Source organism: Chelonia mydas, chromosome 1 (assembly GCF_015237465.2).
Source record: "Chelonia mydas isolate rCheMyd1 chromosome 1, rCheMyd1.pri.v2, whole genome shotgun sequence".
NCBI lineage: Eukaryota > Metazoa > Chordata > Testudines > Cheloniidae > Chelonia > Chelonia mydas.
In genome coordinates, this window is record NC_057849.1 from 217,805,278 (window position 1) to 217,826,511 (window position 21,234).

At 46.6% G+C, this 21,234-nt stretch overlaps 1 protein-coding gene across 1 annotated transcript in view; it reads left to right on the forward strand.

The window, feature by feature from the left end:
- The first annotated feature begins 3,186 nt into the window (after positions 1–3,186).
- GALNT8 (polypeptide N-acetylgalactosaminyltransferase 8) overlaps positions 3,187–21,234 on the forward strand; it is a 38,922-nt gene continuing 20,874 nt past the window's right edge. The window contains exons 1-3 of the mRNA XM_007056942.4: positions 3,187–3,400; positions 10,900–11,212; positions 16,788–16,954. Coding sequence (XP_007057004.2) covers positions 3,187–3,400; positions 10,900–11,212; positions 16,788–16,954 — 694 coding nt within the window. The remainder of the gene's footprint in view (positions 3,401–10,899; positions 11,213–16,787; positions 16,955–21,234) is intronic.

Genomic DNA, 21,234 nt, shown 5'->3' on the forward strand with positions numbered 1-21,234 from the left:
GTCTAGGCAGACTGCTGAGGAGGAAGGACTCCTGGTGGAGCTCCAGCCCAGGAGACGCTACAGCCCCTGACTGCGGGAGCTGGAGATCCCGAGAACCAGACCGGAGACTTGTTGCCTATAGCCAACTGGCTGGAGTCAGAGTCCCAGGGAGCTACCTGTGCAAGGAGCCAGGAGACCCTATCAACATATGGACCATGGCTTCCAGAGATAGGGTAGGAAGTGGCCCAGGGCGGGGGAGTGAGTTGTAACACCACTGGAGCAAAGTCAGTGTGTTGCCGTAGGATCCCTGCTGACTGAGTGGCGGACACACTCATCACTGCCAGGGCCATAGACTGGGACCCAGTGGAGCAGGGAGGGCCCGGGTCCCCCTACCCCAGCTATAACAACCACTCTCCCGCTTTGGGTGGCGGCCCCGGACTCTGGCCAGTAGGATTCACAGCTCTGAACCCAAGGGCAGCCATACTAACTCTGGACTTTGAGCCACACTATCTTGAATCCAAGGACAGTCTGGTAGACTGCAACCGCAGTGCCAGGACATCCATGATCCACCCCAAAGGGGGACTGGGCATTTATGCACAGTGACAGTAAGGTATAATAATAAATCTGGCTTTGCATAGTGATAATTTTTTAGTATGCTGAAATACGGGATAAAAGGCATCTCATACTGATTTAGTATGTGACAGGCAATTTTCTATTTAAATAAGGGACATCCCTTGTGATATGGGACTGTTGGCAACCCTAAGTGCAGGTGCCTCTAGTGGGGAGTGTGTATTTGTGTGTGTGTGTAAGAAAAAGGGCGCGGGATGGGTAGAAAGGTTGAGGGAGTCTTGGCAGGAGTGAGGAGCTTTACCCAGGCATCAGGCAGCTTCCAATTCATCCATGTTCCAAAACTTCAGGTTGCCAGTTCCCTTTCAGCCAGGCAGCTCTGCCAGTACCACTGGTGTCCCTGACTTCTCTAGAGAGTCTTCTCCACAGGTCAGCTTTTTCTGGCCCCACACTTCCAAACCCTTCCTCTTGGTTAGGGGATTCCACAGCCCCACACCATAGGGCTGTGCTGTAAGTCAAGCAGGCTGTTATACCAATAAAATAAAAAACAGCAGGATCTTATTAAAGGGAAAAAGGCAAAATACCACATTTATTGTGAATACAGAAAGAATCATAGTAAGCAGTTAGTTACAGCTATAACATTCCATTCAATCTCATCTTTATTCACACATTCATTCATACACACACACACACACACACACAGGTTCTGCAAGGTTGTTATTATAGTAAGCAGTTAGTTATAGCTATAACATTCCATTCAATCTCATATTTATTCACACATTCACACACACACGCACACACACATTCACACACACACACACACAGGTTCTGCAAGGTTGTTATCATAGTTACCAGCCTTAGAGTTGCTCATGCCAAGCCACTGGCCAGGTGGCCTGGACATGAGGAGGGAGCAGGGCCTTGTCAGATGCTCATCTGATGCTCCTGGAAGATGCTTTGCAGAATCAGACCCCAAAGTTCTCACTTTTTAGAGTCTCTTTTTATAGGAATTTCTTCCTAGGCCAGTCTGTGGGAATTGCTTCATCATGCTGTTGCTGAATCAATCAGCAGATGGCACATTCCTGACGGCTCCGTGCTGCTAGATGTTATCTTGTTCTTTGGTTCTCCCATTCTTGAGTCTGTTGGGTGGATTCCAGTCTGCCCTCCGGGGGGTCTTCTGGTTATTTCCACTTGACGCCTTCTTCAGCCGATGGACACTGGATTCTTCGGCTGGCACCTCCCTGATCATTCAGTTATTATCCACACCAAGCATCCATCCACATACATCCTCTATCTCTATTTTAATCACAATTGTTAATACAACAAAAGGGCGGGGAGTCTCTGGGTGCTGTTTCTATTGTTAGAATGTACTAACACAATTAGCAGCTTGCAAATTTCACACATAGAGGGAGAGAAACAGCACCAAAAACCAAGAGACCTCTTAATTAATAATACCCTGGAATTTAAACTATGGGGAATCAAACTCATTTGTGATTTTAATACAGAACTTCTTTAATATGATCCAACAAGGCTTCCTCAGCCCACCAGTATCCATGTTCTTGCCCCACTCCCTGGAGCCCCAACCTTCCCCCCGGTCCTTGGACTCTCACACTTGGTCCCCTTGTTCTGGGGCCTGACAGCCCTCCTTCTTGGGGTTGGGCTGTGAATCAAGCAGGCTTCTCCAGAAGAATCGAGAGACTTAATTCTAGTGAATCTTTGAAATGTTCTCAGGATGGGGAAACAGTTTATCTCCTAGCTCTAGTTAAATTTTCCTTTCTGAGTACAAATGGAAAAAAATCTCTTCATTTGGCAGCTACCCAAGCTGCCGGTTTCAGCCTCAGGTCTAATAAGACCATTACATTATGAACCTCTCTCTCAAATAGAAATCAAGGACAGCGCTATAATCCTAGCCAGTTCTCCAGTCAGGGAGGAAATGACCCACAACTCTTGGCTGAATGTAAGCGGCTCCAAATGCAGCTACCTACAATGTCTGGGGATATCCCACTGTACAGAGACTGGAGTGAACCAGGACAAACTCGCTGGCACAGCCCCATCCCTGATTATCTTGAGACATGCACTCCCTTTTGTTAAACTCTCTAGTTCCTTAAGCTATTTTCTCTTCTGCAGTTCTTTGGAGCCATCCATCTTCAGGGGATACACAATAACCTAATTCTACAGGATACCGTCTTCACTTGTTCTGTTTCGTTTGCAGACATATAAAAATCTCATCAGATGATCCTGATCAGTGGCAAAGGAATCACTTGCAATCTTATTGTGTGTGTGTTTTTTTCTGACAGTCATCCAGCAATATTAGACCGCCAGTAACACTGGCCACATGAGAACAATAAAATTCTTTAACTCACTAGGCAAGTCTGTAACAGCTGCGTACCTTCCTATTAAAGGGTAACCTGTATCGCACTAAGTGTAATAAAAGGCTGAAAAAGCCCATCCCTTCCAGGTACTGTAAATTGCAGTCTGCTCTGTTACACGTTCAAGTTCAAAGAGATCGCTCCATCTGAGCAGTCTTGATGTCTGCTCCAAAGAGGTCTATTTGGAACTAATTTGGGGCCGCAACAACTTACACGGATCTGCAGCTGAATAAGAATCACTACCAGGACAGATATATATTTAGAGAGAGAGAAAATGGTGTCATGGAGAAGGTTACCAGGTCTCTTTCCAACCCTGCTGTTTCTTATATCCACTGCAAATATCTTCCTTGTGTTTTATGTGAAGAATGTAATACAAGAACTGAAAAAGGAAAGCCACGGATACTTAGAGGTTCACCCCCCATCTTTCAGCCATGAAAATGCAGTAATTGAGCGGCTGGAGCACTTGGAGATGTATATTCACAACATCTGTAAGTAAAACACATTGCTATTCAGCAGCATATTTAGAACCTCTAACTTCACTAGAATTAGGTCTCTCAATTCTTTTGCCCTGTGGGTACTTTTATAGCATTTTAGAAGTAATTTATGTTTGTGTGTGTTTCTTGGGATTTGTCTGAACACATTTTCTCTGCAATATTCTGATTTAGAAAAGATTTGAGGATTTCTCTGTCGTATCTACAAGGAAATGCCACTTGCCCTTACCTGCTTTGCTTTCTAGGCTGGTATCACCCTAAACTCTCATGGAGTTAGACAGGTCTTAATCGTTTAGGGGCCCATAGCTATAGATGTTGGAAACGGCAAGATTTGCAGAGTTAGCTGGAAGAGATTAAGATCAAATGTGAAACACTTGGCAGAACTGATCACACCAGCCAATTAATCACAAGGGAAAAGAATGTTTTAGATTTTGTTGTTGCTCTAAGAAATCTATCGTGAGAAATGTATCTGTTTTGAAGGGAAGAGAGGCCTTGGGAATCCCCTTGCTCATTTCACCTGGCCTCTGCTGTCGTGGGAAGCAAAGGATTTGAACACGGGAAGCCATGACCATGCCATGTTTTTGTTCTTCTCATTCCCTGAGCTAGAAGGCACTGACAGAATTGCTATTGGGAAAGGGGGTTGCTGAGTTTGGTGATAGCTGCTGATTGACCTGTGTTCAAAAGCAGCACTGAGAGCTGAAGGGGAAGGTTGTTCAACCTTCAGAATACAGAATGAGGCAAGAAACTTCTAAGGGTCTATCTACACTAGAGCTGGAGGTGTAATTTCCAGCTCAGGTAGACATACCTGCACTAGCTCCGATTGACCTAGCATGCTAAACAAAACAGTAGAGCTGCAGGAGGGTCTAGTCACCCTGAGTATGATCCCATCTGAAACCCTAGGCATGTACTTGGGCGGCTAACCTCCCGCTGCTCAGGTCGCTACACCTATTTTTAGTGCTCAATCTGTTTTAGCATGAGTGTGTTTGCCTGAGCTGGGAATTACACCTCCTTGCTGCAGACAGACATATCTTGAATGGGATGGGATATTTATGTAAGACGAGATCAGGGCTTTATGACTGAAGATGTAGGAAATCCCTGTGTCAGGAATTCATTCTGAGTGGGATTTTGTTTGGAATGGTGTCTCAGGGTAGCTGGCCCCTATGGATAGAATAAGTCCAGCTCCCCTGGACCAGAGCTGGTGAGTCCAATCCAGCCAATTAAAGAGAGAGATGGGCGGAGACAGATTGTGCCCTGGGGAGGGAAAGGCACACCGGATGGAGCTAGCTCCTGTGGTGGGTCCCTGGATCAAGGGTCCATAGACTCAGGGAAGCAGCCCTGGGGCTGTTGCTCCAAGAAGGGAGCAGACCTCACTGAAACTGGGAAACTGCTAGGAGCAGCAGTGCCAGAGACTCTCCAGAGGGGTTGGCCCTGAAGCCAGAAGCTAAGGAATGAGCTAAAACTGGTTTTCTGTTTGTTTGCTAACCTCCGCTAAGAAAATAAACCTCCTTGCAAAAGATTGGACATGGCAGCACATGCTTCAGCACTGGGTAGATGCCTAGCCCAGTGACACACAGTACTAGAAGTGGGGTTGGCAGTCGGCCCTGGAGTAAAGGGAAAGATGGAGGTGGTAATCTGCCTGATAGTGGCAGGACAGAAACAGCAGACCCAGGCACTGCTGATACAATTGATGGAAAACCAACAGAAACAGCAGGAGGCCATTTGCTGCACAACAGAGGTGACAAGAAGTTAACTACAAAGAACAGGAGTGAATACAGAAAAGGTTAGGCTGAGCCACACCTGGTAACACAGCTGGTGTTGGGACTAGGGGCTCGTTGGTCCCAGGCCTGGAGAATCTTGGACTGGAAAATGATGCTGAGGTCTTCCTCTGAACATTTGAGTGGGTGGCAAAGGTGGCAGACTGGGAGGTGTTGACAGGGGTGTCCGCTTAGCACCTTCCTAGTGGGTGAGGAGCAGGCAGCTTACCTGGTAGTAAGAGATGAGATGGTGAACTCCTATCCAGTGGTGCAGGCTGCCATCCTGGATTGATTAGGGCTGAGTCCTGAGGCATATACACATAGGTTGTGGGTAGAACTGTTCCCACAAGGGGCCTGATGGTAGTAGTGGCCCAGAAACTATGGGACCTTGCGACAGAGCGGCTCTCTCCTGAGACCAGTTCAGTGGAGAAAATCATGTTGGAGCAATTCCTGAAAGTTCTACCCAGGGGAGCACAGAGCTGGCCTTAGTGGGGAAGTGGTGGAATGAGGTGAAGTCTTCTTTGAGGAGAAAGGAAACAAGTGGCCAGGGCACTATGATAAACTGAGGTGAATTCACTAGAGGATGGCCCAGGGAAGCTCACAAGGAGGAAAGACCTTGAGTGACCAAAACTAAGGGACATGCAGGACCTACAAGGTACCCAGGTAGCCCCACTGTTTATTGCAAATACTGGTGAGAGGGAACCAGAGGGGCCCTATGGTTTGCTTCAGGTGTGACCGGTCCGGGCATAGTAAAATGTTAGTAGAGTGGGACCATGCAGTGGGAGACCACTCCAAAACTCTCTTAGGGTTGGACATGGCTTACTCATTTAGGAGCACACAGGAGCCCCTCTGCAGGTAGAAGTTAGGGTGGGGGAACAGTAGTTGAGGGACTTGTTGACTCAGATTGGGGGTGCATGCTGGTTCAGGAAGATTAGGTGAGGGTAAGTAGCCTGGACAAGTACACATCTCTTATACTCATGGTAAGACCTGCATCTATCCCACTGCAGAAGTTGAGCTGGAGGTTCAGGATCGAAGAGCTTGACTGCACGCTGCGGTGGTCAAGGGTCTGCGTTGGTCCACAGTTCTGTGGTGAGACCAGGCAGATTTCTCAGCTCTCGTACAACAGGGGCTAGAACAAGAGCCCAGGACTGGGAGGGTTCATGATCGACTAGGAAAAGAAATAAGAGGGCTAGAGACTGGAGCAAAGATGGCAAAGGGAGACCAAGGGGGAGGCCACAACCTTCCCTAATGACTGAGGCATCAGCTTAGAAAGTACCAACAAGAGTTGGACAATGTACGCACCTCATTGGGGAAAATCATCAGCCAACTGGCAAGGTTAGAACAAGTGCTGGCCCGGGTTCAGGTGGAGGTTAAGAAGGAGAAGCAGCAATGCTTGGTTCTGTAGGAGGAACTGACCCAGGCCCAGATGAGGAACACTCGGCAGGGTACTTGAGAGACCCGGATCAAGTCCCAGGCTCAGCAGGCTGCCGTAGAGACTCAGACATGGTCCCTGGCTTGGTGGGACACTGGGGAGGCCCAAATGAAATCTCAAATCCCACAGGATACTGTGGGAACTCAAACAAAATCCCAAATTCAGCAGGGTACTATGGGGACCCAGGCTGAACTACCTGTAAAACAAGCCAGCGTGGGGATTCAGACAGGACTATTCCAACAAGTAGAGTCCTAAATAGGGAGCCAGGGGGAGAAACAGGGCTCCAGTGCAGGGAAAGAGATAGCACAGATCTGTTTTATAGCTCCTCTGCAAAGGCCTGGTGAGTTTATAGAACAATGGAGTCAGTGGACAGCAAATTATGGAACCTCAAGTTCAAGAAAGAAAAACTAGCTACAGATCTCCAGGTGATTGAGGAGAACAGGGAACGTTTACTCCTCGTGGTTCACGAACTTGAGACTGAAGTAGAGACTCTGCGTGCAGAGACGGTAAAGGCTAGTCACGCAGGGACTCCAAAGTCCAGGCGATGGAGATAAGACTATGTAGGAACCGTGCCCAGTGAGCCTGGTTATATAACCCTGGCCCCACTGCAGCATAATCAGGGTGACTGGCGCTGAGAGTCTGTGCCTGGGGGCAGGACCTCTAGGGCTCAGAGAACACTCCGTGACGCGATGGGACTTGTGGGAAGTGATAGTTGAAATGTTGGTATTATGTTAAACCACTGAGGGGAATGTTTGGGTTGGAGTAAGAAAAACTTTCAGGGCCTGAAATGTTGTAAAATGAATGATGCTGCAGAATGGTGGGGCAGAACAGTGTTTTTGCCCTGAGAGGGGGAAAAGTAGCCCTGGGCCGGGGCTACTCTTCCCCCTCTCAGTGCAAAAACACTGTTCTTCCCCAACATTTCGGCCCCCAGGAGGCCACCTCACAAGAAGGAAAATATATGCATTTTTTTATTCCTGGAAAACTGGGGGTGAGGGTATGTCACAGGGTAGCTGGTACCTGTCGATAGACTAAACCCAGCGCTCCTGAACCAGAGCAGGTGAATCCAATCCAGCCAATTAAAGAGGGCTAGGCTGCTATAAAGAGCTGTTGGGAGAGGGACAAAGTCAGGCTGTGCCCTGGAGAAAGAAGTCCACTCTGGAGTGGAGCTAGCTTTTGTGGTGGCTCCCTGCAAGGGGCCAGGGGCTAAGGGAAGCAGCCCTGGGGTTGTGTTGCTCCAAGAAGGGAGCAGAGCTGACTGAAACTGGGAAGCTGCCAAGGAGCAGGAATGCGAGAGACCCCTGGAACTGAAGCTAGAGGCTAAGAAATGAGCAAAGACTGTTTGTTTGCTAACCTCCGTTAAGGAAATAAACCTCCTAGTGAAAGACTGGGTGTGTCAGCACAGGCTTTGGAGCTGGGGAGAAACCTGTCCTGGTGACAAACGGGTATAGTTCTGCAGCCTTACTGAAGCGAGTTGTCCCACTGAAATCAGCCGAATAAGTGCTGCAGTATCAGACCTTCAGGCCGTGCTGTTATTAGGATATTTTTCCCCATCATAGCTAGGACTTTTCTGTTCCACCAGACTGGTAGCAATGGTGGGAGGGATAGTGCAGCCAAGGCACTGCCGGCTGCCATGGTTTTAGAATCAACGTGTTGTCTAGGGCAGCGTTTCTCAAATGCGGCCAGCAGGGATTGGTGTCCTGTGGAACGCGCAGCCTCCTCGGTGGGTCTGGGCAGTGCCTCTGCAGTCACTTGGGGCCAGTGTGTGCAGTGCCGGAGGCGACTCTTGTTAGTGGCTGTGGCGTTTGGTCACCGGGGTGTTCCCCTGGGCAGCTCCCCCACTCCTGCCCGGCAATGGCATGGAGAATCTGGGACTCTGCAGGCGGCCAGTGAGTTCCCAACCCACCTTCTCCGGGGTGGGTTTCACCCAAGGTTCATGGGCTGCAGGGACAGAGAAATGGGTTGGCGTTTCCTCCACCTGGGGCCACACTCACCCTTTACAACAGCTTGATGGCTCTGGGCTGTTGCAGGGCTTGGCAGCTCCCCAGCAGGGTGAGGCACTCTCGTTCTGTGACATGCTCTGAACACAAGAATAGGAGCAAAATCCATGTGTACGGAATGTGTATGGACTGGGGAATCCATGTGTGCAGAATGGGGAGCTCTATTTCTGTCATCAATATAAAGGGAAGGGTAACCACCTTTCTGTATACAGAACTATAAAATCCCTCCTGGCCAGAGGCAAAACACTTTCACCTGTAAAGGGTTAAGAAGCTAAGATAACCTCGCTGGCACCTGACCAAAATGACCAATGAGGAGACAAGATACTTTCAAAGCTGGAGCGGCAGGGAACAAAGGGTCTGGCTGTCTGTGGGATGCTTTTGCTTGGAACAGATCAGGAATGCTCTTCATAACTCCTCAGAACTTTTGTTAAGTTAGTAAGTAATCTAGCTAGAAATGCATTAGATTTCCTTTTGTTAAATGGCTGGTAAAATAGGTTGTGCTGAATGGAATGTATATTCCTGTTTTTGTGTCTTTTTGTAACTTAAGGTTTTGCCTAGAGGGATTCTCTATGTTTTGAATCTGATTACCCTGTAAGGTATTTACCATCCTGATTTTACAGAGGTGATTCTTTTTCTTTTTCTTTAATTAAAATTCTTCTTTTAAGATCCTGATTGCTTTTTCATTGTTCTTAAGATCCAGTGGTTTGGGTCTGTGTTCACATATGCAAATTGGTGAGGATTTTTATCAAGCCTTCCCCAGGAAAGGGGGTGTAGGCCTTGGGGGGATATTTTGGGGGAAAGATGTCCCCAAGTGGGCTCTTTCCCTGTTCTTTGTTTAACACGCTTGGTGATGGCAGCATAGGGTTCAAGGACAAGGCAAAGTTTGTACCTTGAGGAAGTTTTTAACCTAACCTGGTAAGAATAAGCTTAGGGGGTCTTTCATGCAGGTCCCCACATCTGTACCCTAGAGTTCAGAGTGGGGAAGGAAACTTGACAACTTCCTGCTACATAAATAAATTACAATGATTTGGACAATATTTATCTGTTTTTCCCTAAAGTTAATTACGTATTTTAGGAAAAATTGTCAGAGCGGCTACTAGCCAGAGTTAGTAGCCGTACTCTGAGGCCATCAAAAAATTTGTTTTGAGAACCCCGGTCTAGACTTACTCTGCTGTTAGATAGGCTTGTGAGTACCAGGGAAAGGGGATATAGAGCAGGGATATACAGCACAGTGATCAGCCAGAGATGAAAGAAGCCCTTTCAAATGTCTCTTAGGAAGCCCCAGAAGTTGCTCAGAATATGTGGGTTCACTTCTCCAGCTCTAGTAATAAGTACCCCAGCCCAGTGATCACACCACCCTTAATGACAGAATATGACTCCAATTCACCTGGGCACTTACTGCCTTGCATTTCTCTGCCAATTGCTTTTAATAGCTATGAAAAGTAACAGGTGTCTTTGGTTCAGTATTTGAAAAAGACACTGCTTTTGTTATTCTAAATCAAAAGGCAAAATATCTCTTACAAGGGCTCTGCGGCATACAAGTCTTTAAGGGACATTTTCCTTTTGAAATACAGGAATTTACAATTCAATAAAATAAAAATCAGGAGAAATAAAGTTAAAATGTTAATATTAAAAAGTTAATATGTAACAACAACCCTGCACACACTGATGGCACTCTTGTTTAGCGAAGTCCAAAAATAAATATAAATACCTGAGATATATACCTATAGACAGTTCCTGTGAATCCCCTGCCTTTCTGATTCAGCCTAATTTGCCAGTTCCCCCAGAAATTTATCTAGGCAAGGGAGATATTATTAAGCAGCCATGTAATGGGGATAGGGTGGAGAGGTCGTTTGTGCTTTATGCTTAGAACTACTCTCATAGCCCATATTGCACAAGCAACGTGGTTCAGACAAGGCCAGATGTTGATTTTAGTTACTTCAGTGTATCAGAACAAACTCTACTGAACATCTTGAGTCCTGTTTCTAATATCACTTGTACACTGATTTTCTTTCTGCATGTCTCCATTGATTTCAGTGGAGTTTCTCTTTATTTACACCAGGGAAACGGAAAGCAGAACGTGACCAATAATATTGACATTGTTAGGACTAACTCTTGGAATCCTGCCTTTACGGATTCGTTTTTATAAAGAAGCTAGAAACTGATTCTCGTCTCATGGCAGTTTCATGGTAATTGTAACTGCATTGATTTATTCCTGATTTAAACCAGTGTGAGGAGAATCTGGCCCATTATCTTTATTACACATTATTCTCTCTTGTCATTAGACCCTAAACACACCTTATTTTTAAGCAGCAAATTCCATGAAAAAGCCCTCTCATAATGAACGAATGAAACAAAAAGAAGATGACATAAAGCTGCCAGAGGAATCAAAGGGTGAAATGCACCAGGCTGAGAAAGCAAAGGAGGAAGACAAGATGGAAAAGGAAAAGAAGGTTGTGCACCGAAAGCTGTTTCCAGATTCAAGGCTGTTCAAGCGCTGGGGTGCAGATTTAACAGAAGAGCAACAAACCACAGCCCAGGATCTATTCACTAAATATGGGTATAACGTTTATCTCAGTGACCGTCTGCCCCTGGATCGGCCTATTCCAGACACCAGATATCCCAGGTGCAGTATGAACCCTGTATATGTTCATAGGCAGATGTATGAATGTAAAGAGGTGCTATCCAAGGCCCCAAGCTGATTTGGAATGGAAGGTTATAAGGGATCCATGAGCAGATCTGGATTTGTGCTGCATTTAGTTTGATGTGTTGGTTTTTTTCCATTCACTTCCTTCTGCATTTTACAAAGAGCAGTGGGTAATTCTTCGCACACACACAATGCGAGTCAGGAGGTGAGAGCTTATAGGCGACGTATGCAAAAGATATAATAGGGAAGTTTTAAATAAAATAGGATCTTGTTAATGATACATGCTAGCACAGGAGAAAAGTAAAAGCAACATTATCTCTATCTCTACTCTCTGCTGTGTTTAAGCTCCACTTGAGCTCCAAGAGTGAAATTGTCCCCTGTGCACAGGGCCTGCCAAGGGAGAAGCAAGCTAGAAAGGACAAGGAAGCTGTATTGTGTTTATACACATTAGACCATGTTGTCAAAAGGAGAGGGTACTGTGGGGCTGTTAGGAGATGTGAATTCCATGCCAGTGATTCACTGTGGGACATTATGCAAGTCACTCAGCCATTCTGTTCTTCACTTTTTCCATCTGTTAAAAAAAAAAAGGGGGGGGGGATATTGATACATACATATCTTTATAATGTGCTTGGATAAAAAGGTCTATGTAACTACCTAGGTATTATTAATGCTAGGGGACAGTAAGCCCAGTATCCGAGGGAAGCGTTATGATAAATGGCAGGGTGAGCTGGGAGCTGAGATTTATGAAGACGGAGAGACTGATCATGTGGCAATACATGTTAGGAGCCAGGACAAAAGTCCTGGCTAAAAAACAGTTACCCAGGGCTTATATTATCAGTGGCAGTGTGCTACAAGCCTCTTGAGTGCTTTCTCCCTTTCCCTAGTGCACTGTTCAAGCTCATAGACTTGATGCTCCAGTCATAAATATCACTCTTCTACAACTGTAACTAAAGATGGTCAACAAATTTTGATATTTTTTTTTAAATGAAAACCTGGGACAGATTATTTGCGAAATGTTTTGTGGAAAAGTTCCCATTTTTTGATCAGCTCTAAGTGTAAGTTCATTGACTTCAGCAGCATTACTCCTGATTTACACAAGTGTAAATGAGATCAGAATAAGATCTATCCATCTGTGGAGGTGTCCCCCCTCACCGTAATGTCTGAACACTTCTGAGTCTCCTCTGATTTGCTCCCCAGAGGACCCTGGAGCTGCAAAAGGGCTGTTTTAAAGATGGCTCAGAATCAACTTACTTGAACTTTGGGGGTGTTCAGATTCAGAGCTGAATGAAAATGTTCACACCCAGTTCCTACCTCAGTAATGGGCTAAAACAAAACAATACTGAATAGCAGCAAAAAGAAACAAAACTATTAATCTCTCTGAAAACTGGTCATGTGGACTTGAGGAAAAATGATAAATTCATTCTTATCTGGTTAGGAAATCCTCCAGCTACCCGCCTAACCCTTCTCATTCATTATAACTTTATTACTTCACCACTTTGGCCACCTGGGAAAGATTTGTATCCTGAGAAGTAGATTGAGCCTGCAGTAGTGGGTACAAAAGTAATGGAACAAAGAATGTGTAAACAGTATAAGGAACAAGGCGTTCTGTTGTACTGTAGGTGAACATCTTACATGGTGCCAGCTTCAAGGATACAGAGGAATCAGATAATGCTCTGTTTTATGAGGAAGAAGATTGTCAGTTGCCAGGTTTGCTTACAAATAAACTTACTGTGTTGTCTTGTGGATTTAAAAGAAGGAGGCACTGTCTGGTCTCTTAGAAGTAAGGCTTTAGTAGAACTAAAACAGGGTTACATAAACCAAAGGAGAGTTGTGTATCTAGTGAAGCTGACTCTGGACTGCTTCCAGTGGGTCTTCCTAGCCCAATCCCCTTCTCTCTGACACGTGCTCTGCTCTTAAAGTCACAGTATGTACGCCTAACACCTACAGTGGAAATCCCGGTCCTGGACGAGCATGGTATAAATGGATAGGGCCAGATTCTTGTTTCAGTTACACTAGTGCAAATCTGGAGTAACTATTTTGAGCCCAGTAGAGTTAATCTGAATTTACACTGGCGTATCTGAGAACAGACTATGGGCCATATATAGTAGATGCAGGATAATTTAAGATGCGACAAGGTACTAGACTTCAAGAATTACCTAGGGATATAACTTGGAGGCAGAACTAAGAAATGTAATGAACATGATGAAATTACACAAAGTATAAAGGGGAGGTTTTCCTAGACACAGATATGAGTCAGTTGCATGACTCCCCCCTGGGGCCTTTGAAAATCTTCCTCCAAATCAGTAGGTGCTGAAAGGGGTTATAACATCCTCAAAGATGCTCAAATCTAGACACAACAGACTACAGCGCCTCTGGTTATAACTTATTAGGCAAAAGATCTAGGTGTCACTGGGCACATCTTAGGCTATGTATGTACTACACACTGCGGCGGTGGCATGTAGGTTATGTGCAACTACACTAGGACTGGCAACTTTCTAATTGCACGAAACCAAACACCTTGCCCCACCCCTTCCCCGAGACCCCACACCTCTATCGCTGGCTCTCCCCCACCCTCACTCACTCATTTTCACCAGGCTGGGGCAGGGGCTTGGTGTGTGGGAGGGGGTGAGGGCTCCAGGTGGGGATGTGGGCTCCAGGGTGGGGCCAGAAATGAGGGGTTCAGGGTGTGGGAGGGGGCTCCAGGCTGGGGCAGAGGGTTGGGGTTCAGGGGGTTGGGTTAGGGCTGGGGATGAGGGGTTTGGGGTGCAGGAGGAGGTTTCAGGCTGGGGGGGGGTGCAGTCGAGGGGTTCAGAGTATGGGAGGGGGCTCTGGTCTGAAGTAGTGGGTTGGGGTGCAGGGGGCATGCGGCGTGTGGGCTCCACCAGGGAGTTTTGGTGTGGGAGGCAGCTCAGGGCTGGGACAGGGGGTTGGGATGCAGGAGGAGTTGCAGGCTCCAGCTGGGGGTGTGGACTCTAGAGGGGGGATGAGGGGTTTGGGGTGAAGGAGGGGGATCTTGGCTGGGGCATGGGGTTGGGGTGTGGGAGTGGGTGCAGGTTGCAGGCTCCGGGAGGGAGTCTGGGTGCAGGATGGGGCTCCCACCTGGGGCAGGGGTCTGGAGTGTCAGAGGGGGTGAGGGCTCCGGCTGGGGATGCAGGTTCTGGAGTGGGACCAGGGATGAGGAGTTTAGGGTGCAGAAGGGAGCTCAGGCCTGGGACAGGGGGTTGGGGTACAGGGGAGGGTGTGGGCTGTGGGCTCTGGGTGGCTCTTACCTCAGGGGGCTCCCCAGAAGTGGCGACATGTCCCTCCAGATCGTAGGTGGAGGTGCGGCCAGGTGGCTCTGTGCACTCACTGCCTCCTCCTGCAGGTGTCACCCCCGCAGCTCCCATTGGCTGTGGTTCCAGGCCAATGGGAGCCACAGAGCCGGTGCTCAGGGTGGGGGTGGCATGCAGAACCCTCTCGGCCGTCCCTCCGCCTAGAAGCTGAGGGACATGTCGCTGCTTCCAGGGAGCTGCACGGAGCTGGGTAGCGAGCCTGCCAGTCCCACCAACCAGACTTTTAACTGCCTGGTCAGCAGTGCCGACGGGAGTTGCCAGCCCTTTTCGACTGGGTGTTCCAGTAGAAAACCGGACACCTGGCAACTGTAAGCTACACACTGCAGTGAAAAGCAGGCCGTGTCCAGGCTACGGTGCATAGCTACATGTCTCAGTGAAAGGCAGGGGAGGCAGCGGGGAAAGACGGAGCGTGCCGGAGCCTTTCCCTGCTGCTGTAATCTTTCCACGAGGTGGGGAAAGGCTCTGGCAGGCAGAAGGTGGTGGGACCTTTTCCCACTGCCTCTCCATTGCCACAGTGTTCCCTGGGAATCACTGCAGCAGTGGGGAAAGGCTCCCGTAGCTCCCTGCTGCTGGAGCCCTTTCCCACTGCAGAGAATCTTCCCCACTGCCCTTAACTGCTGCCTCCCCAGAGTCTTTCGCTGTGGGAGGAAGGGCTCCAGCAGCAGGGAACTGCCAGAGCCTTTCCTCACTGCCCCCCACCCCCTCCCAGCCAAAGCCTGTCCCTGCTGCTGGAGTCTTTCACTGCAGAGGGGAAGGGGTCCAGCAGTGGGGAGGCAGCAGGACACGGCACTGCTACGAATAGCAGTGTAGATGGGGAGGCACTGCTTGGGCGAGGAGAGAGCCATGTTAGGAGATGTACTCGGGTACATACCCATACCCTCCAGGTGTGTGTCTACTCTACTCGCGTAAGCCCTGCCTCACCAGCTACGCTGCTATTTATCCCTGTGCTAGGGGAGCTCTATGCATATGTACACTACATGCTGCCGAAAGAAGCATGCAGCACAGACTTACCTTTTAATGTGCAGCAACAACCGAGAAAATGTATAAGCCACCAGCTTTCTAAGAAGGGGCCAGGGAATAATGAGTTACGTATTTTCATGTCATTATATAAACCATGGGTCAGTCCTCACTTTAAATACTGTATTAAGGTTAAAAAAATGCATCAAACACAGAAAGCACCAGAAAAAGGCAACAAAAATGGCCAAAGGCCTAAAGAGGTATCCTGCATTTGCAAGTTTCCATATACAGAGAGGAAAAACTAGGGCTGGGATTTTCAAAGATGTCTATGGGAGTTAGGTGCCCAAATCCCAGAGAATGTCAATGGGATTTATGTGCCTGATTTCTTTGGGCTCCTTTGAAAAACCCCAGCTTAAGGCTAACATTTTCAATCTTGGCCGCCTAAGTGCATAGGTAGGCAGTGAGTGGCCTGATTTCATCAGGGCTGAGCACCCGCAGGCCCTGCTGGCTTGGCACCTTCTGATTAAATCAGACCCTCTTTTACCTAAATGGTTAAATATGGATGTAGGTGCCTAATTGTAGGGACCCAGAAATTGTAGGTGCCTAATTGTAGGGACCCTTTGAAAATGTTTTGCCTTAGACAATTGTTGGTGGAAAGGAGACAAATAAGAAGAGGTGATGGAGCTACATAAACTTCCATGCTAAAATTAATATTCAGGAAACCTTAAAGCTGAAAATAGTGGTGAGAAGGCAATGTGGGAGGATCAAGGTGACTCCGCCCTTTATATCCTTTGTTGGAGGCATGAGGAAGTGCAGGGCCCATGCTCCATCCCAACTTGTCACTCAAGTGCACCCAGCACACGCATACCTAAGAGGGATTTGTGCAATCACTTAAGAAGAAATGTAGAATTAAAGTAAAATGGAATTACTCTGAATCTACTCCAACAGAGGGAAGATCAGCCCTTTAGATTTCACTGAAATTCACGTGGCTGTGTTTAAACACTCACGTTTTCCTCTGGCAAAGAATACCTGCCTTTCTGTGGAGGGGCAAGATCTTTGCAAAGACTGAGGCCTGGTTCTCAGTTATGTGAAAGCCCCTTTACACAGAATCAGGCCTTCAAGGCTCTTTTTCATGGGTAGCCAGTGTTCAGAACAAATTATTTCCCGCTTTGTGCTAGTTGTGTATAACCCTGAAGATGAAGATGGCTGCTTCTCTACTGGGTCTTTTCAGGAATCCTGCTAATATTCTTCTCACTCTCTTACAGCTGTAAAGAGAAAAAATATTCCCACGACCTCCCGACACTTAGTGTCGTTCTCATATTTATGAATGAGGCAATGTCGATCATCTTGCGTGCAATTACCAGTATAATTAACCGAACTCCTTCTCATTTGCTGAAAGAAATTGTCCTGGTAGATGATTACAGCTCAAATGGTAAGTGACACAGTTAAGGCAGAGACATCTTCATTTGCTTTTGGGTGCCCCCTGCAGGTGACAAACCATGTTTTAACAGTGCAAAGTACCGAGTCTGACTCTGCAGCCTTTTTTGGTAGCTGTTTTATGATTTTAACATCATTTTCCACCAACCCACTGGATTGTCGTTACATGTCTAAACCCAAACTGCACTGGAAATTACTTAAACTCATGCTCATTGAACTGCAGCCCATTGTCAGGCATTACTATACTAGATATAGATATAGTCTAGCAAAAATAGATTTGACAGTCACCTGTTTAGCTGTAGTATCTTCCAGTAAGGCTATCTCTGAGAAGTGAGAGAAATAATCTAGGACAAGTACATAGTTTTTTCCCGTCAACATAAACAAATCTATGCCTACTGTGCTCCAGGGGACTAGTTTTTATGGCTCTTTTGCTTGACATGGCCTGTATTTTTGGCATATGCAACAGGCCTTGACAGATTCCTCAATATTGCTCTTCATTTGAGGCCAGTAATAAATTGTCTCTCACCCTTCTCTTAGCTTTTTTCAATCCTTAAAAGACCATCATGTAGCCTTTTAAACTTATTTTTCTGTAACAGTTTAGTAATCCCATCTAGGACTTCCCCTGAATCAGTGAAAACTTCCCCTGAATCAGTGAAAGGGGCTGGGAACATGCTGTCCCAGCTGCTCTGTTCCAATAGCCTTAATTATTTTCTGTAGGGTCTCATCCCGAGCAGTAGCTCTGGCAATCACAATCCACATTTCATGTGAGATTGGACAAGGTTGTTTTTTTCCCAATCAGATTGACCTATACAATATCTAGTTCTGGACTTGCTCCACTGCATTTTTTTGTCAAATGCTCTAGAGTGTGTGTGTCTGCAGAGACCAAATCACTCCCAGTTTTGTACTGAATTTACAAATCAGACATTTGTAACTGAAAAAAGCAATCTCTGTATTCTCAGGGAGTTGTTTGCCAGACCCCTTTTGGTAATGGCAATAAGTGGTATATGGTCAGTTTCAGCTAACTCCTGTGTCCCATAAATAAAGACATGGAATGTTTCACACTCATGAATGAAGGTCAAAGCCTCTTTTTCTATTTGGGTGTAACTGATTCTCAGTTTTTGTAAGTGCTCATGACACATAAGCCGCTGCTCTCCAATTTTGACCATACTGCTGTAGGAGGACTGCACTCTTACTCTCCTTGGAGGTGTCTGTGGACAACTTAGTTTTGTGCTTAGTGTTCTGTTACCTCAGGATTGGGGCCTCTTTAATTAATGCCTTCAGTTTCTCAAACTCTTTATTAATATTTGCATCCCGTGTCCACTGGACATCTGTGCACAACAGTGTTCTCGGTTTGCTGGCTTGATCAGATACATTAAGGACAAATTTCCCTGTGTTGTTCGCTGTTCCAAGGAATCATTGTATCCCTTCCTTGTCTGTTGTCTGAGGTAGCTGTCTCTCAGTCAGTCCTGTTGAAGCTGTTTCTATTGTATGAAATACTTAGTCATTGGAACCTGGGTCTCACAGGTGGGTGACCTAGCCACTAGGGTATAGAGTCATTGTTACTCTCTTCCTGGCCCAATTAATATTTAAGTATGTTATACACACCTTCAACAGGTGAGATTGAGACAGATCTACCCAGAATACCCTATAGCTCAGTCATTAGGGCACTGTCCTAATGACTGGGGGGGAGACCTGAATTAAGTCAATGAGTGCTCTAACCATTAGGATATAGGATATAAGGGGACATCCTTCTCAGTTTTGTGCAGAAGGTAACTTCTGAGAACTCCTGTTGGATAGGGCTTTGCAGGCAAGATAGATGTAGGAATGCCCATTCTGAGGATCCCACTGGGGTTTAGGTGCTGAGCGGCTCAGTGGCATCAGGACTTGGGTGGCTTTGCAAGTGTCCGTTGTCAGAAATGTAGGCATCTAGGGGATTTCACTTGCAGAAACTTAGGTGCCTAGGGAATTTAGGAGCCAATAGGCTTAGGTGACATCTGAGCAGGGTTTTGGAAGATCTAAAGTTTGGATTTAGACACCTAAAGTGACAAGTTAGATGTTTAAATCTCTTTATGGATCTTGCCCCAACTTTCCCCCCCGCTCCGATCAAAATGTCATGTATGGAAATGTTAGTACCCTCTAGACCATCAAAAAGTTGTATTTTCTAGGTATCAGACACAAACCAAATAGCATTCCTCAGATATAGTGTCTGCCAAAGCGAATGTTGACTGCACAATCATGTGCTCTGTTTTTCTAAGGGAACCTGATAGAATTCTGCTGACATGTCAGGCATAGAAGAATATTTGGCAACAGCCATCTCTCCAAAAATGTCTCACTTTGTAGGTAGTGGAAAATGTTCCCTTTTCACATATATTTTAAAATGATTTTGGGTCTGTACATAAGCGAAGGGTTTCATCTTTTCCTCTACCATTACCAACAAATGTACCCATGCCAGTGGCCCCTACTTGCTCTATGATCCCCAGAGCAGTGAGCCTATCCAGCTCCTTTTTTAGCCTCTGCCTCTTGGGTAATGAGAAGTTTCCTAGGGGTGTGAATTGTGGCATGGGTTAGGCTCTTTCAGTTCTATTCTGTACTCTGCTGAGAGCTTTCCTATCCTCTAGAAGGAACCCTCAAACTCTGCCTTAATTGTTTTGGTCCCTTGTCTCGCCAGTCTCTCCTCTTGATGGGACCAAGGGTTTGACATGTTTTTACCCAATAACAGGTTCCTTCTTCCCCTGGTAATATTGCATGCTGTATCTCTTCCAGTTTATTTACCCATACGTCAAGTTTGTATATTCTATAAGTGAGGATCAGCTCACATTGTAAATCCTGTGTTTTACAAGCTCAAAAGTTTATCCCTTCCACATACAGGAGAAGGGCCAATAAAAGATATTACCTTACCTACCTTCTCTTTCCTGTCTTGGATTGGACATGGCTACAACACTGCGAACAGCTGTGTTTTACCTGTTTATCTTTCACTACCTGTGACTTTTTTTGTGTGTGCTAGTAACACTTTCTGGCAACATGGCTTGTGCAAAAGTATACAACTTAAAATTAATAAGTGTCCCATTTTCTTTCAGGTTGGCAGGCTAAGAATCTTGTGCTGCAATGTTGTCCATTACTCCTAGGAAGAATTCAACTGAGCTAGTGGTGCTGTCAATGTCTCCTTGTTCACGCTATGCACCATCTGCTGACATTTGCAAACTCTTGCAAAATGATGTGCTCAGTTGCAGTTCTTGCATCTTTTCTCATATGCTGGGCATTGTTTTGGCTTGTGCTGGTTGTCACCGCAACCATGTACTGTTTTTGCCGGACTCTGACTTTGAGAGCTATGTGCCTTTCTGCCTCAAGTGTCTTTTTGTGTGTGTCACGGGGTCCACTCACCAAAGGTGGCGCCTCCTCCTGGCCACTCTGGGGATTAGCTGATTCCAGGTCCGACACCTCCTTTCTGCTTCTTGCCACGCACCCTGCCTTCTCTTCCTTGCTTTCAGCGAGGCAAGATACTTGGTGTTCGTGGCTTAGCCCTCCATTCAAGTTATATGTGTCTTCTCCTTCCAGGGTATCAAACTCTTCCAGAGTGTACTGTCCCAGGCAGTCTGCTTTCCACTGCCTGGTCTATGCCACTTCCCCAGTGGCTGGTAGGGGAACCCGGGCCTGCCCTCTGCTCCAGGTTCCAGCCCAGGGACCCTCTAGCCAGCACCCGAGGACTGTTCCGTCCTGGACATTACTTCCTGTTCCCTGAGCCTTTCCTTACTTTCTGACTTTTCCTCTTTCCCTGGGTTTGCCAGCCCCACCTTCCAGGGAGTAGCTATAGCAGGGGTAGGCAACCTATGGCACGCGTGCCAAAGGCGGCATGCGAGTTGATTTTCAGTGGCACTCACACTGCCCGGGTCCTGGCCACTGGTCCAGGGGGCTCTGCATTTTAATTTAATTTTAAATGAAGCTTCTTAAACATTTTAAAAACCTTATTTACTTTACATACAACAATAATTTAGTTGTGTATTATAGACTTATAGAAAGAGACCTTCTAAAAACGTTAAAACGTATTACTGGCACGCGAACCCTTAAATTAGAGTGAATAAATGAAGACTTGGCACAACACTGCTGAAAGGTTGCCGACCCCTGAGCTATAGGTTACTTGACTCTATAGCTCCAAACATACCTCCCTTCTCCTAGGGAGTGACTGCAGACTGTGGTATTTTGGATTCTCTCTATCATGTCCACAGTGTCAGAGCACTGTCCACTCTCATTCTGGACTGGGTGACTTCTGTTGCTTGC